Below are 17,636 nucleotides of genomic sequence, written 5' to 3' on the forward strand. Positions count from 1 at the left end.
CATCATAAACAGTTCATTCCCACATCAGTCATTACATTTCGTTGCTGTCGGGCAGAAACCTTGTATTTCCATAGTTCAACCTTTTGTGTTTTATGTATTTATTTTTCGCAAATGAATGCCCTACTTCACATCACACAAGAGTGTCACACAAAAATTGTGAAAACAGCTGATCTACACGCTCACAAGGTGTTGCGTTGTGAGCTTGTAGATCGAATATTTTCACTCCTTTTTTTATTTTTTATAATAATAATAATAATAATAGACACAAATTATAAAGAAAATCCACCTGAGCGCAACAATATGGGACTAAATCTATAACTAGCCTTTTTAGTTTTTTCATTCAGTATGAAAGTAGAGGATCATAGCAAAGAATGAGATATTGGTTCATTAGATTAGCTATACAGTAGATCATTTGTTTGTGACTGTTATGCTGCTTTAGGCCACCAGAGGGCAACAAGTGTCCGTCTCTTACCGATACAGTTGCCGTGGGAGTCCTGGGTGAATCCGGCCAGACACTGCTGTTTAGCTTTACACTGGAACGAGCCGTCCGTGTTCACACACTCCATACCACCCGCACAGTTGTGTGTCCGCAACACACACTCATCAATGTCTGTTAGAGAGAGAGAGAGAGAGAGAGAGAGAGAGAGAGAGAGAGAGAGAGAGAGAGAGAGAGAGAGGGAGAGGGAGGGAGGTACAATCATAATCAGTAACCTCATCTGTTTCGAGCTTGTAGATCTGCTACTTTTTCTATTTTTGAATCCTGAAAAGTAATAGTTTTGGACGTGAGGTTTCCACTCGACAGAGACGATAGACACAAGTAGTAACAATAACTCAATGTAACACACTGTATTCATAAGAAAATAAAAAGACGATGAAAGTGTACCGGCTCTATCCACTCAGATTTAGATACTATAACTGCTGGAGAACACTACAGGACCACAATGGAAACAAGCCCCTAGAGGGCTTTTTGTGTTATCCTTAACAATCATTGTAAAATCGCACCTCTGTACTATTTGCAAACTGTTAACAAAAGGATGTGTCTGCATCCTGGGTTTCTGACACTAGGTGGCACTGTGGTTCAAGTGACTGCGGGTTGTTGAAGCCTCACAAAAACTGAAATTGCTTTTACTGCTTTACCCAGGTGATGTGATGTGTGTGTGTGTGTGTGTGTGTGTGTGTGTGTGTGTGTGTGTGTGTGTGTGTGTGTGTGTGTGTGTGTGTGTGTGTGTGTGTGTGTGTGTGTGTGTGTGGGGGGGGGGGGGGGGGGCGGGCTCTCCTCCTCGCTCGGAGGCGGGGCTAAGTTGCGAGGAAACGATACGAGTGGAGGACGCGAGGATGGACATTTCAGTATTGAGTGCCTATACACCCAGGTTTATGAAACCTTTCCAACTGCCAGTAGACCAGCATGCCTTCCTGTGTCACAACTCACCATAACCCCCAAATCTATACACGCAATGATGAATGAATGATTCACTCGTATGAGTTCATCATTCATTCCTGTTAATTAATGGTGAAGTTAATATATCATTAGCTAAGGGCCACACATGGTGGTGGGCTTGTAGATCTGTTTTTTTCCCCGGTGGCTTCTATGCCCCAGGATGAGTGCTCATAGGCGGGGTAGGAGTAGCGAGGAGAGTTGGGCTCTTGTGGATGGTTTGTTGTGCGTGACACTCTTGTATGATCTAAGCCAAGGCATTCATTTACGGAATTTACGGAAGAAACAAAAGTTGAACTAGGTAGATACAAGGTTTCTGCCAGACAGTGACGATATAGGGTTTAAATGAGTAGTTCACTCAAAAAAGGACTTATTTTCTATCAATTACACACTCCATGAAGCCTTTAATTCATGGAGATTTTTAGTTTTTGTCTCATTCCTATGCCAATAATTTGATGTCCGGTCATCAAATTATTGCCTCAGGAATGTGACAAAAACTCATGGCTTCATGGGGTGTGTAATTGATAGAAAATAAGTAATTTTTGGGGTGAACTACTCCTTTAAGTGTTTACGTCCAGGCCTTCTAGTGAGTCAATTTAAGGACAAATCGTTTATTTCGGGTAGAGACTGCGGTGCATGTAGGGACAAGCAGCACCAGACTTGATGACAAATGTAGTTTGAAAGGCCAGCAGAGCCGTTTGGTTTGTGAGCTTTCTGTCACAGCGTGCCACATGCAGCGCGCCGTGACAGATGTGACACAAACGCTCTCTGTTGTTGTTGCCTCTAAGAGCTGGAAAGCACACGAAAGGGGAGAGTGACTTTTTTTGGAACACCATGTGCTCACATCAGGATGGATGACAGCCACGTTGAAATACGAGACCTACAGAAGTACACCTGAAGTTCACCTTTAAGCCTAATACAGTCAGCTACAGACTACAATATGACGCCATTCAGAGGTTCAGCTACAGACTACAATATGACGTCATTCAGAGGTTCAGCTACAAACTACAATATGATGTCATTCAGAGGTTCTACAGACTACAATATGATGTCATTCAGATGTTCTACAGACTATAATAATATGATGTCATTCAGAGGTTCTACGGACTACAATATGATGTCATTCAGAGGTTCAGCTACAGACTACAATGTGACGTCATTCAGAGGTTCAGCTACGAATGCAATATGACGTCATTCAGAGGCTCAGCTACAGACTACAATATGACGACATTCAGAGGTTCAGCTACAGACTACAATATGACGTCATTCAGAGGTTCAGCTACAGACTACAATATGACGTCATTCAGAGGTTCAGCTACAGACTACAATATGACGTCATTCAGAGGTTCAGCTACAGACTACAATATGACGACATTCAGAGGTTCAGCTACAGACTACAATATGACGTCATTCAGAGGTTCAGCTACAGACTACAATATGCCGTCATTCAGAGGTTCAGCTACAGACTACAATATGACGTCATTCAGAGGTTCAGCTACAGACTACAATATGACGACATTCAGAGGTTCAGCTACAGACTACAATATGACGTCATTCAGAGGTTCAGCTACAGACTACAATATGACGTCATTCAGAGGTTCAGCTACAGACTACAATATGACGTCATTCAGAGGCTCAGCTACAGACTACAATATGACGTCATTCAGAGGTTCAGCTACAGACTACAATATGACGTCATTCAGAGGTTCAGCTACAGACTACAATATGATGTCATTCAGAGGTTCAGCTACAGACTACAATATGACGTCATTCAGAGGTTCAGCTACAGACTACAATATGATGTCATTCAGAGGTTCAGCTACAGACTACAATATGACGTCATTCAGAGGTTCAGCTACAGACTACAATATGACGTCATTCAGAGGTTCAGCTACAGACTACAATATGATGTCATTCAGAGGTTCAGCTACAGACTACAATATGATGTCATTCAGAGGTTCAGGCAGGTGGGATCAGAACGTATTTTTGGGCGGTGCAACCGCCCCTATATGTGAGGTTTGGACATCGACCCAATTGCACCCCCCCAACCCTGCGCTGTGATTGGCCACCATTGTACCCCCTAACCCTGCACCGTGATTGGCCACCATGACTCTATTCAGGACTGTGATTGGCTAGAAACACATGACACATGTGCATAGCCCTATAAATAGGACTATGCACTTAAAAAATGCACTTGTTTTTTTTTAAGTGAATCACTTCCATCACTGTGATGACCACTGTGACCACACCGCCCACTTCACACTGGGTGTGATTTCTTTCAGTTGTTCTGCGCCTCCCAGATATTTTGACTAGCAATACTAGTTTGGCTACTGTGATTGGTCAGACGTTGGTCAGACATCGAAGGTGGACAGCCCATGAACTTGGAAGTCAAGTTTCCAAATAGTAGTTGGGTAAAAATTATAATATTTGCATTAGAATTATATGGTATATTTAAAAAAAGGAAAATCTCGAAGGCGGGTGGCGCAGTGGTAAAATGCCTGCCCACCACCGTGGCGGTTGTGGGTTTGAATCCACCGCGGTGCATCTGGCTTTGTTGAGTGTCCCTATGTCCCCGTGTTTGGGGGGGGGAAGCCGGGCAGGAAGGGTAATATTTGTCACTGCATGTATTCCTACATGCTTAGGGCGGAGCCTGTCAGCAGGGAGTGTTGGGTGGGAGGTAGTAGAACGAAGGCTCCACATCCTCCCGGTGGGGGCTCCTCACTGGCAGGTGAGCCGGTAGGATACGACAGCAGTGACAACGCACAAATGTGTGTGGGGAGGAATCAATTGGCATAACAACTAAATTGGGGAAGAAAAGAAAAAAGTAAGTCCAGTCATTGAGTAAAAATACTTCTAGGTACACTGCACAGAGCGCTGCAGTGAGCTCCATCATCAATCAGTAAGCTAGTTGTTGGTGTGTTGGCGTCATAACGGATGGCCGAGGCTGCGTTTGGTTAGCCTCCTCTGGCACAGGCCTCGGCCTCTCCTAAGCGCTGCCTTCCATTAGTGCCAACTTCAATTTGACTTTCATTTAACAGAACCCCTCCATCCCCAAACTTCCATAAAACTTCCCCAGTGCAAATTAAAATCCCGGGTGGGTGCGCAGCAACAGTCCAATGGCTGTATAATGCAGCAGTGTAGCGTAGTTACACAGCTAATTTATATATCCTTAGTTCCTGGTGCAGGTTGTAAGAGTGCAATGCTTTAAAGTGGCACCATGTAACCATAGGCGGCGGGTAATGAAGGCTAGGGTAGGCTAAGCCTTCCCAAATGTTATGCTGGGAAATTCTGGAAATTGTGCAAATTATATATAATATATGTGCTCAGCATTATTTAGTTAATTTTTTGATAATAAATCAGTAAAATCAGGCAAAAATAAGAATTAAATAACATAACCCTAACCTAACCTAACCTAACCCTAACCCTAAAACCGAAATAAAGTAACCAAAAAACGACAACAAAATCCGCCCAAAAAAACATTTTTTTGCGCATGTCTCACCTAGACACAGGATCTGACACAAATTTTGACCTGATGGTCAAGATTCTACGCTTTAGCTGAGTGAAAGTCACCCATTTTAATGGGTCCTGGGTCATGGGTGGGATGGCCGACTTTTAGTACTCAAGTAAATGTATTTAGAATACTGTCTACAGCAGTCCCCAAACTTTTTTTTCCGGAGACCCAAAAGAGAAATTTGATGTCTCCCCGATCTATAAGCTCACAACTCGTATAACTGGTGACGACGAGCTCACCCTCGCAGACGGCGTTCCTCAGCTGGTAGCCTTGGGGACACGTGACGATCCGCTCACACACGAACGAGCCCACCGTGTTGACGCAGCGCTGGCCCCCGCCGCGCGCACAGCTGTGGCTGTCGGCCAGGCACTCGTCCACATCTGGAGGAGAGAGAGAGAGAGCGAGAGCGAGAGCGAGAGAGAGAGAGAGAGAGAGAGAGAGAGAGAGAGAGAGAGAGAGAGAAGACACTCATCAGTGTGTGTGTGCGCAGTGGTGGAAAAAGTACTGAAATGTTTTACCTAAATAAAAGTATCAATACTGCAATGTAGAAGTACTCTGTTACAAGTAAAAGTCCGGAATTCAAAACTTACTTAACCCATTAAGACCTGAGGCGATTCTTAAAAACAGTTTTTGGAAAAAATAAAAAAATCACTATTTTTCAAAAATAGCAGATTTACAAGCTCGTAGCGCGGCACTCGGTGCCGCGCTATGAGCTTGTATATCTGCTATTTTTGAATAGCCTAAGAAATCTAAAGTGACACAGATGCGTTCCAGGTCTTAATGGCAAGTAAAAGTACAACAAGAATTGGTATCAAAATATACTTAAAGTACAAAAGTAAAAGTACTCATTATGCAGAAGGTCCCATTTCACAAGTTTTCAAATGTATGAAAAATATTTTGGAAACAGTGGATCGGCTATTTTCAAATGGCCGAAATGTATACAGGTGGTTAATGTATGTGGTTAATGTAAAATGGTTAATGTATGTTTTGTAGCCTAATAATAATCAAAATCTACAAAGAAACTATAGTGACTAAAGTTTTCAAACAATTGTAGTGGAGTAAAAGTACAATATTTGCCTCTGAGATGTAATGGAGTAGAAGTAAAAGTACTGAAAATTGAAAATACTCCAGTAAGTAAAAGTACCTCCACACTTTACTTAAGGAGGCTTGAGGCTTCACTGGGTTGTAAAATCCAGCTACTCGTCCTTGGGTCTGTGATCTGTGTTGGGCTGGCTAGTAAGGTGATTAATCCGTCTGGTATTGATGCTGGTTACTCTGGAAGGTTTGAAGGCTGATTCGACAACGATCCGAAGGCCACTATTTGAATATGCTCTAGGCCGTGATAACCAACTATTACTGGTTTCTCTTAGATGCTTCTCTCTCTGTAGGTAGTTAATGTCTCTCGGAATCACTCTGGAACGGCACTACTGAGATGTGTCGAGCCTCTCTTATACTGCTGGCTTGCAGTCCTGACAGCACGTGCGTGCGTGCGTGCGTGCGTGCGTGTTTTATGGTTCAAGAGGATAGGTTTACACAATTAGAAAAAGATTCAGGTTGAAGTTAGGATTTGGTATTAAGCAGTAGGTTTAAGGGTTAGGATTAGAGTTTCCCCTGTTTAATACTTAATACGCATGGGGCGAGGTGACCCACAGGAAAGTAGCGGATCTACAAGCTCACAGCGCGTCACGTTGGCAATCCCGGGGGAAGGGGAGGTAGGGGCAGTGCTGCAGTGGTTCTCAACCAGTGGTCCGGGGACCACCGTTGGTCCTTGAGGGGGTTCCAGGTGGTCCCCAGCTAATTGATGGAGAGTAACCAAATGGACCCCCATATGGACCCTTATTTAGATCTTTAACTCTTGATAGCGTAAAATGAAACCGAATGGACCCTTATAGATCAGGGTTCCCCAATAGGCGGCCCGCGGGCCATTTGCGGCCCGCGAGGAGCAACTGTCCGGCCCGCACCAACCCCTGTCACTTGGCTAGTGAAAGTTGCAGGCATGGTGTGTGTGATATGGAATGTGAGCATACCATAATCACAGTCATCCTCAATCATATTCCATCATATTAAAGGACTTTTGGAGAGGGCTTTTAGAGCACTGCAGGTGTGTGTGTGTGTGTGTGTGTGTGTGTGTGTGTGTGTGTGTGTGTGTGTGTGTGTGTGTGTGTGTGTGTGTGTGTGTGTGTGTGTGTGTGTGTGTGTGTGTGTGTCCAGCTGATGCTCGTCGACGCTCGTTAATTTCATACTGGAAGACAATTGAGGTTTGACTGGGCTGAAACTTTTTCTCAGTAAATGAAATGGAACTCCATATTTGGGCATGGCTGACATCATAGTGACAACATGAGCTTTGAATCAGCTCAGCTTAAAACCAGACTGCACAGTGTGAAGGACGCACATGGAGAGAGACATCGAGGAAGACTTCAACCAACAAGAGGAACTATTACCAGAGATCCATACACTTGATATTCAGCTGGTAATTGCCCTGTAATCAATCCTGGATCGTAAGGTTACAGATCATTAATTACATTCTTGGACCATTACAGCCCATGCATAGCAGCAGCTTTGACGATGAACCCACTGTTCCTGACAACGAGCCAGCAGCAGGGAAACTCAGAAGAAGAAACACCTTACAGTAGTCAACAGTCTACCAAGACCTTAATGCAATCGGAAGTAAAGAGACGTCGTCTGACTGACACAGGAAAGAAAACTCACATCTGTAAACAATGTGACAAGAGTTTCAGTGAGTTAGGTAGCCTACGGAGACACCAGCGTATTCACACTGGAGAAAAACATTTCTATTGTAAAAAGTGTGACAAGAGTTTCAGTCAGTTAGGTCACCTGAAGACACACCAGCGTGTCCACACTGGAGAAAAACCTTTCTATTGTAAACAGTGTGACAAGAGTTTCAGTCAGTTAGATTACCTGAAGACACACCAGCGTGTCCACACTGGGGAAAAACCTTTCTACTGTAAACAGTGTGACAAGAGTTTCAGTGTGTTAGGTAGCCTACGGGAACACCATCGTATTCACACTGGAGAAAAACCTTTCTACTGTAAACAGTGTGATAAGAGTTTCAGTGTGTTAGGTAACCTACGGAGACACCAGCATGTCCACACTGGAGAAAAACCTTTCTATTGTAAACAGTGTGATAAGAGTTTCAGTCAGTTAGATCACCTAAAAAGTCACCAGCGTGTCCACACTGGAGAAAAATCTTTCTATTGTAAACAGTGTGACAAGAGCTTTGGTCAGTTAAGTGACCTGAAGAGACACCAGCGTATCCATAGTGGAGAAAAACCTTTCTATTGTAAACAGTGTGACAAGAGTTTCAGTCGGTTAGATCACCTGAAAATACACAAGTGTGTCTACACAGTGGACTTAGGTGTTGGAAGTGCATCATTGCTCCATAATTTTTACGGTTAACCATTAATCATTAGTATTAACCGGTTACCAATCTCTTAACGATTACCGGTTAACGGTTGGCCATCACTAGTTGCTGAAGATGCATACTTTTCAAGCACACTGTAACAACCAAATAAATGGTTGGTTCTCAACTTATTTAGTATCAACTTTCAAGAGTGCATTATTTCCTTGAACACAGGATTTAAAGGTTTCATGACATGCTGGTTTTACGAAACATTAAGTCTTTATCATGGTCCTTCAAACGTGTATTAAAAGGTTTTAACTGAAAAATCCCCTCCAGTGAGCCATGGCAGGTTTTTCTTCTCTCAGTGTTCTGAAGCCTTTTCAACTGCAATGAAAAGAAAACCTATTTGCCTGCGGTTGTCGCAGTTGACGGATTTTGCCTGTCAATCATCGCCGCCTCTACTCTGCGGAGAGGGGGCGGGATTAATGGACTTTCACATCAAAGTCCACGGGCCAATCACAGCACTTTTCTGAGCCTAATTATTCCGAAAAAACCCAAACCACAGAAAATCCACTGAATGTTCAAAGTTCCGTCTTTTTGGGTGTAACTGAGGTTAGAAAACCTAAAAAAAAAGAGGCTAAATTACCACAACCAATGATAATTACAATAATAATGGTGGTAAGAGCAGCAGCAACACTAGTATCTGCACTGTCACTGGAGTAGCGGGAACACCGCCCCCCCCATGCCCCAATCTGTTCGCAGGTTGTGTGGCCCTTGGCTTGGTATCCTAGACATAATTTGGCCCTTGGGGAAAACTAATTGGGGAACCCTGATGCAGATCTTTAACTCTTGATAGCGTAAAATGAAACCAAATGGACCCTTACAGATCTTTAACTCTTGATAGCGTAAAATGAAACCAAATGGACCCTTATAGATCTTTAACTCTTGAGAGCGTAAAATGAAACCAAATGGCCCCTTACTTGGTTTCATTTTACGCTCTCAAGAGTTAAATTATTGTTAAACATCTGCATTACCTTATTAAAGAATTGTTATTTTGATCAACGCTTGCTTGTAAATCCTAATGGTGCCAACATCAATACAACATGGAATTGTGGACAAAATCCTTATCCAACGATAACAAAATATTCTAAGTCTTGGGGTCCGAGAGAGTCTAAATCTCATCAAACAGTGGCCCGTGGCTCAAATGCCGAATAAAGAATGGACCTTGATATGAAAAAGGCTTGAAAACCACTGCTAGTAAAAGTAAATGTTTACTAGCTTGTAGACTGAAAAAAAAAAAAAACTGTCCAGTCCAGGTCAACTCAGGGTGAGAGTACTCCCCCCGTTATTTGACGCTGACGGACACACAGGCGCGGCCGGCACAGCAGGTCCATTTGTGTGCCCCCCGCCCCCCCCATCTGTCACCATGTGACCATGATGGAGGCCAGGGTGACTCAGCAGCAGATGGACACCACGACACATAAATACACACACCGCTAACACAAGGACAAGGAGCCTTTGTTTGTTTTTTGCTCCTCTGTGTGTGTGTGTGTTTGTATTACTACACTTGCGCGGACCTTAATGTCCCCTCAAGTATAGTAGAGTTAGAGCATGGAAAAGTACTCGGATATTTTACTTAAGTAAAAGTACCAATACCACAATAAAGTACAAAAGTATTGGCTTCAAAATATACTTAAAGTACCAAAAGTAATAGTAATAGTGCTGAGAATAGCCGATCTACATGCTCACAACACGTCGCGATGCGACACGTTTTGAGCTTGTAGATCGGCTATTTTCAAATAGCCTAGGCATAAAATAGGACTAAAGTGGTTAATGTGTGATTTATAATATAATAATTTATATCTGCTAAATAACTAGTAACTTAAGTTTTCAAATAATTGTAGTGGAGTAAAAGTATAATGTCTGACTCTGAGATGTAGTGGAGTAGAAGTAAAAGTACTGAAAATTGGAAATACTCCAGTAAAGTACAGTAATTAAGTAAATGTACTTAGTTACTTTCCACCACTGAGTTAGAGAAGTAAGACATTGTGTGGAGACCGTTTTCCTGGTCCTCAAACAAGAGAAACGGTTGTTTTATTGTTTAAAGAAACAAAGAAACATCATTACAATTAGGGTTTAGGATTAGGTTGGGTTCGTGGACCGGAAAATAGCAGATCTACAAGTTCAGAGCGAGTCACGGCGCCTTATGCTTACTGTTATAATACAATAAAACGTTTATGTGCTTTGTAATAATGTCACATCATAGCCAAGGAAAACAAGAGTGAACTGGTTGGATGTGTTTGCAACACATTCTGTCTCTGTGTGTACGACACAAAACGATGAGCTTGAGAAAGAAAAACCCTTTTCAGTCAAATGACACTATATGCTAGAGGCAAGCTACAGACAGACTCCAGCCCAGGTTCAGACCAGAGGTGTAAAGTAACTATGTATTTCCAGTTTTCAGTACTTTTACTTCTACTCCACTACATATCAGAGGCAAATATTTTACTTTTACTCCACTACAATTATTTGAAAACTTTATTTACAAGTTACTTTGTAGATTTGGATTATTATTACAAAACATACATTAACCACTTAATCCCTATAGGCCTATACATCTTGGCCTTTTGAAAATAGCCAATCTAGCTCACAATGCGTTGCGATGCTACGCATTGTGAGCTTGTAGATCAGCTATTTTCCTTTTTTTTAAAATACATTTTATACATTTGAAAACTTGTGAAATGGGACATTCTGCATAATGAGTACTTTGTACTTTTGGTACTTAAAGTACATTTTGATACCAATACTTTTTTACTCAAGAATTTAGAATTCCGGACTACATTACAGTATTGATACTTTTACTTAAGTAAAAAGATTTGAGCACTTTTCCCACCACTGGTTCAGACCATAGCCTGGACATTTGGTCTTCACAAGTATAATAAAAACACACGTGCACTCACACACACACGCACAGTGTGTATTTTCAGGCCTTTAACGCACACACGTGCTCACACATGTGCGCTTGCACACACGCACACACGCTCGCACACGCACACGCTCGCACACGCACACGCACACGCACACACACACACACACACACACACACACACACACACACACACACACACACACACACACACACACACGCGCAACACGCAACACACTTTCTCATTCCAACACACATCATTTCAGTGCGCTACCCAAAGCTTCTGTGGAACTGTGTGACCCATTCACTCCAATTACGCTGCCCCCCCCCCCCCCCCTTTTCTTGTCGATGTCGTGTAGCGCCCATGCAGCCCGCGGCTCTATGGCGACTGAAACGTTTGTTTTTGCAAACTACATCTTGTGTCCCTGAAGAGGTGAGACATCTGCTGTGGTCGTCATGTGGGAGGGGTCTGCCTGCACATGTCCGTCCCGGGGGCCAATGACATTGAGCAGAGCGCTCCGCGTTGCCAGTGTTGCCAGAGCTTGCGAGGGAAACAAGCAAACCGGGTCGGCCCAAAAAGAAGTGACTATAGGGGCAGAGTCAGTCAAACTGTATTTGATTGATTGATTGATTGACTGACTGACTGATTGATTGATTGATCGATCGACTTGAATACATTATTAACAGTTCGCAAAAAAAGCACAGTGGTACAATTGTATACAAAGAAGCTAAAAGGATAAACCCAAGAAAGCACTACTGTATATTCTATTGGGGTCTGGTGGTGTTTTTTTAGAGCAGTGGTTCTCAAACATTTTTCATGTCAAGGACCCCCAAATTAATATGTATTTGTCCACGGACCGCCATCTGAAAATACTTTGTTGCATTACTGCTATTATATATTCAAATAGCCAATGTGAATAGGGCTTAGGTCATTAAACATGAAGCAAGCCGAAATAAACAACAATACACTCTAGAACCCCCCCCCCCCCCCTATTTACAAGCAAAGAAAAACAGACCAAAGTCACAGACATGGCAACACCAGTGTGGGAGCTCTCTCCCCCCGGGCGGTACGATGGATACAGGCGGGAGTGTTTCCAATGCTCAGCGCGCTGCCAAGGGAGCCGCTGGCTTCAGGGACCGGCCTTATAACTCCAGTGAGTCATTTGGAAGACGGGAGACACAAAAAAGAATGTTAACCACTTGGACCCCAGCATGTCTATTCTGGAGGAGGGGGGGCGGCTTGGATTAATGGAACTAACGTAATATAGGCTACTCTAACCCATTAAAACTGGGAAAGCATCTGTGTCATTTTCAATGTTACCCCTTTATATTAGGGCTGGGACTCGATTAAAAAAAATAATGTAATTAATTAGAGGCTTTGTAATTAATTAATCGCAATTAATCGCATTTTAATCGCATATCAATATTTGACCTGAGAACAGTGAAAGCAATTTTTTCAAATGGATTTTGGCATACGTCTTTAAGTACATGTACTCAAGAACTGTACTTAAGTACAATTTTGAGGTATTTGCACTTGACTCTCGAGCATTTCCAATTTATAATACTTTTACTTCTACTCCAGTAACCAGTGGTGGAAAAAGTACTGACATTTCTTACTTAAGTAAAAGTATCAATACTGCAATGTAGAAATACTCTGTTACAGGTAAAAGTCCGGTGTTCAAAATGTGCTTGAGTAAGAGTACAAACGTATTGGCATCAAAATGTACTGAAAGTACCAAAAGTAAAAGTACTCATTATGCAGAAATCTTCCATTTCATGTCTTCAAAATGTATAAAATCATTTGGAAAAAAGCAGATCTAAGCATCGCGCAGAGTTGTGAGCTTGTAGATCGACTAATTTCAAATAGCCGAAGTCTATATAGGGCTGAAGTGGTTAAAGTATGTTTTGGCAGTCCGCCCTCTAGATATATCATAACTCTATGGTGTCTACCAACAGCCGACGCTACCTGACGGCCCCTCCCGTGAACAGCTACCGGGAAGAGAGGCAATGCACCCGGCGGCCTTCCAGCGGTATATCCGTCCGCTGTCGGAATAGCAATGAGTGGACTTCCAGGCCCATGAGAACAACTACAGAGAGCGCCAGCCCAGGACATACCCACGGAGTACTTTTACTCCTAATCCACTACATCTCGGAGACAAATATTCCAATACAATTATTTGACAGCTTTAGTTATTAGTTACTTTGTAGATTTGAATTATTATTACAAAACATACATTAACCACTTCAGCCCTGTAATAAAATACATTTCGGCCATTTGAAAATAGCCGATCTACACGCTCACAATGCGTTGCGATGCGACGCATTGTGAGCTTGTACATCTGCTATTTGTATACATTTGAAAAGTTGTGAAATGGGACATTCTGCATAATGAGTACTTTCTACTTTTGGTACTTTAAGAACATTTTGATACCAATACGTTTGTACTTCTACTCAAGTACATTTTGAATTCCGGACAGAGCATTTCTACATAGCAGTATTGATACTTTTACTTAGTAAAAGTAAAATATTTGAGTTCTTCTTCCACCACTGGACTGCACCTATAATATTCGTGTCCTTGTATGCTCTCCCTTTGTGTGGACATACATACACTTGTTAAACTGTGTGTGTGCTTACAGAGCTACACAATAGGAGCACAGAGAATGGGACAGACACTGTGGGAGTCTGTTTTAGAAAGCTCATTTCTACAACAGAGTCACAGAACTGACAGGCCTGGCCTCAAGCACAGGCGTCAGGGGCTGCAGCCCTGGGCACCGAGCTCTGGGGGGAAGGGGGGGGGGCACCAAACGACGCCCATGGCCAAAGATTACACACAAAAAAAAACACTTTACTGTTGCAGACCGACAGCGCCTAAATAGTGTCCTGGGGCTACCAAAGTATAGCGGTAAAACCAGTGTTAATTTTGTGGACTAAAATGATGACGAAAAATGTTCGCCGGCTACCTTCTTTCCACCGACACAAACTAATTCAAATTAAACTAGAAAAAGTGCTCCTCGGAGCACAGGTCTCCGCCAGGTCAGGTAGGCTATTGTGGCCTCCTGGTGGCGCTATAATAGGCCAACGTGAAAAGGGTGCAATTTCTTCTTAGGCCTTGCACAACAATCGGACACTGACTGCACTGTCATGCTTTGAGGCATTTCGTTAAAAACATTTGTTTCGCTAAATTAGACCTGCTGGTGGCGCTATAACAGGCCAATGTTAAAAGGGTGGCATTTGTTCCTCAACATAGTGTGACTGTGCGTGCAAAGTTTGAGCGCAATTGGACGGTGCGTTTGTGATTTGCGGAATTTTGTTCAAAACAAGCCACTAATGCAAACTTTAGATGTCAATCTTAGCCAATCAGGATGGAATATGAAAAATCAAACACATCCGTCGTGATCACATCACTATAGAGATCATGTGTACCGATTTGCGTGAAATTTGGATAAAATTGGAAGGAGTAGTATAAAATAATGTGTTTTACATAAGTCTGCCTCCTGGTGGCGCTATAAAAGGCAGACGTGAAAAATGCAGGGCAAAGGTTTTTCCTTGACCTCTAGGGAGTGTGCATACAACGTTTTACACAGATCGGTGCAATTACAGGTAAAAACACAAATCGGCCTGTTATAGCGCCACCATGAGGCTGATTTGAAAAAATTCAAATGGTAGTTCTTCCTCGGCCTAATGGGAATGTGCTTGCACGGAAATTGCATGCTGTGTTCATGATTTGAGGCATTTTGTTCAAAACGGAGCACTCCTGCAAACTTTGGAAGACATTTTTAGCCAATCAGGATGGAATATGAGAGAAACCCGTTTTGTTTAATGACTATAGAGATACTGTGTACCGATTTGCGTGACGTTTGGACAAAATCTGTAGGAGTACTGTCAAAAAATGTGTTTTGCACAGATCGGCCTCCTGGTGGCGCTATAACAGGCCCATGTGAAAACTGTGGGTCAGAGGTTCTGAATTGGCATCCAGGGAGTGTGTGTGCACAGTGGCGCTGCGATCAAGCCAACGGTGGCAGAGATTAGCTGGTCACAGACGGACGGACGGACGGACGGACACACGGACGGACGGACGGGGTGGAAAACATACTCTCTCAATAAACAATAAAATAAAAACAATAAAAACCAGTACTGTTCCTGATTAATCCTGTCTTAAGTGTTACTTGATTAATCCTGTCTTAAGTGTTACTCCGCCATTTCTCAGCCATTTCGTGATTACTCCTGTCTTACCTCACTTTGAAAGAGCCTAAGACTCTTTCAAAGTGACACATCTATTTATAGGCCGCTGATACGTCATGCGTCTCACTAGCCAATCAGAGCACACTCTTTCAACGTATTGTCACGTGTCACGTGAGGCTTGACCAATGCTATGATGCCAAAAACTAAAACTAAATATATTGACAATTTCGTCAACAAATAAAAACTGGACTAAAACATTAGGGAGGGACTAGTGGAGAAGAGATCCAGTAGAACTAAGACAAGGATAAATAAAAACAAGACCAGGAGACCTGGTTCTGCCAGACCCAGAATAAGTACCATATAAGATCAGAGCACTACGTCACGGCTAAGCCGGACTTCACATGACGTGTCAGCCTGTGTCTATGCCCATGTATGGACGAAAGGGGGACAGACTTTTTTTGGCTGGGGCCGGAGGACAAAGTGACCATGACTTTTTTGGCTGGGGCCGGAGGACAAAGTGACCATGCCCATGTATGGACGAAACAGGTACAAAGCCTCATGTAAGCCCGACCCCTTGGGTCTGGCAATCACACCCAGTGTGAAGTGAGCGGTGTTATTTAAGGTCATCACAGTGATGGAAGCTCACTTTTAAAAAAAATTTTTTTTTTAAGTGCGTGGTGCTATTTAGAGGTTATGAATTTCATCATGCGTCTCGCTAGCCAATCACAATACTGAGCAAAGGGTCTGAATACTTATCAGCCAATCACAGTACAGCGAAAGACACATTTTCACGACGGATGGGTCATGGGTCCCAACCCCACTTATAGGAGCGGCTACACCGCTCAGAAAAACGTTATTTAATCTCAGGCTGTCAATGTGTTAACAGTCTATGGACACGCCACCTTAGTGACAGAAGAGCTACATGACGACGCTCTCTGGCTATAACTAGACCTCATCTCACACAGGGCTGTCTCTCAGAGAGCGGGGGCGGGTGGGGCCAACATGAACATTGACAGCGAATGTGGTCAAAAAGAATAATGTTCCACAGATTCCTGTGGATTAGACATTTTATTGCTCTCTCAACAATGTCAGGCATGCTCATTCCCTAGACTGTGACCACAGGGACGAGACAATAGGAGCAGTGTGTTCATCCACCCATCATCTCTCATCTCCTTTCCTCTCTCTCCCCGTTAAACAAGCAGTGTCCTTCTAATAAACTGTCAGGATGGATGTTCCTTCCAACAAAACTAACGCTCCACTAGCAGCTAGCTGCCCTCGTCTTGTTTGCTCTGCGGTCACTCTGCGTCTCCGAGAGCTGTGAGAGAACCAGTGGTGGACGAAGAACTCTCAATGTTTTTACTTGAGTAAAAGTATCACAATGTAGAAATAGCCAGTTACAAGTAAAAGTTTGGTATTAAACATGCACTTGAGTAAAAGTACAAAAGTATTGGCGTCAAAGTATACTTAATTGTAATACGTAATCAGTTTAAGTATGTACGGGGCCGAAGTGGTTAATGTATGTTTTGTAATAATAATCATAATGCAAAGTAACACAAATAAATAAAGTTTTCAAATCATTGTAGTGGAGTAAAAGAGTACAATATTTGCCTCTGAAATGTAGTGGAGTAGAGGTAAAAGTATTGAAAATAGGAAATACTCCAGTAAAGTAAAACATAACTCAGAATTGTAATGAAGTGCAGTACTTGAGTAAATGTACTTAGTTACTTTCCACCACTGGTGAGAACCGCAAGCAAACCACATTAAATAAACTGTGGCCAAAACCACACGTGTTTCTCCCCCCATGTACAGTACCAGCTTTCTCAACATACCCTCACTTCCAAAACGTACTGTCGGACCTCAACTTCAACTTCAAACTACTTTATTTTCCTTTCGGAACTCCGTTTGTGCAGTGGTTAAAAGACAACATACAGGCACAATACACAGATACCCAGGTCACTATAAAAACACTAACTACATTGTGAAACTACAGTACTTAAAAGCATAATATATAAAAATTCATGTGGAGCGATTCCCTATGTATATAAACTAGAAATGTACCGCGGGTTGAGGGGCTCGCTTCTTTTGGGCTTGTTTTCATAAACCTGATTGCTTGTTTCTCGCGCACAATCTGGCAACACTGATCCCGAACGTCGGTATAGAAGACCGCGCGGACAAAGCGCGAAAGTACAAAGCCACAGTAACAAACACACACAGGACGTAC

The 17,636-nt window shown here is 42.8% G+C and overlaps 1 protein-coding gene across 1 annotated transcript in view; it reads right to left on the bottom strand.

Moving 5' to 3' along the window:
* The window catches only part of LOC311049467 (fibulin-2-like), a gene marked incomplete at its 5' end in the record, with an annotated part of 54,824 nt that overhangs the window by 14,472 nt on the left and 22,716 nt on the right, over window positions 1–17,636 (bottom strand). Inside the window, 2 exons of the mRNA XM_084063042.1 lie at window positions 473–610; window positions 5,186–5,326. Coding sequence (XP_083919168.1) covers window positions 473–610; window positions 5,186–5,326 — 279 coding nt within the window. The remainder of the gene's footprint in view (window positions 1–472; window positions 611–5,185; window positions 5,327–17,636) is intronic.

The sequence above is a fragment of the Gymnoscopelus microlampas genome, assembly GCF_963454915.1.
Source record: "Gymnoscopelus microlampas genome assembly, chromosome: 7".
In the NCBI taxonomy this organism is placed as follows: domain Eukaryota; kingdom Metazoa; phylum Chordata; class Actinopteri; order Myctophiformes; family Myctophidae; genus Gymnoscopelus; species Gymnoscopelus microlampas.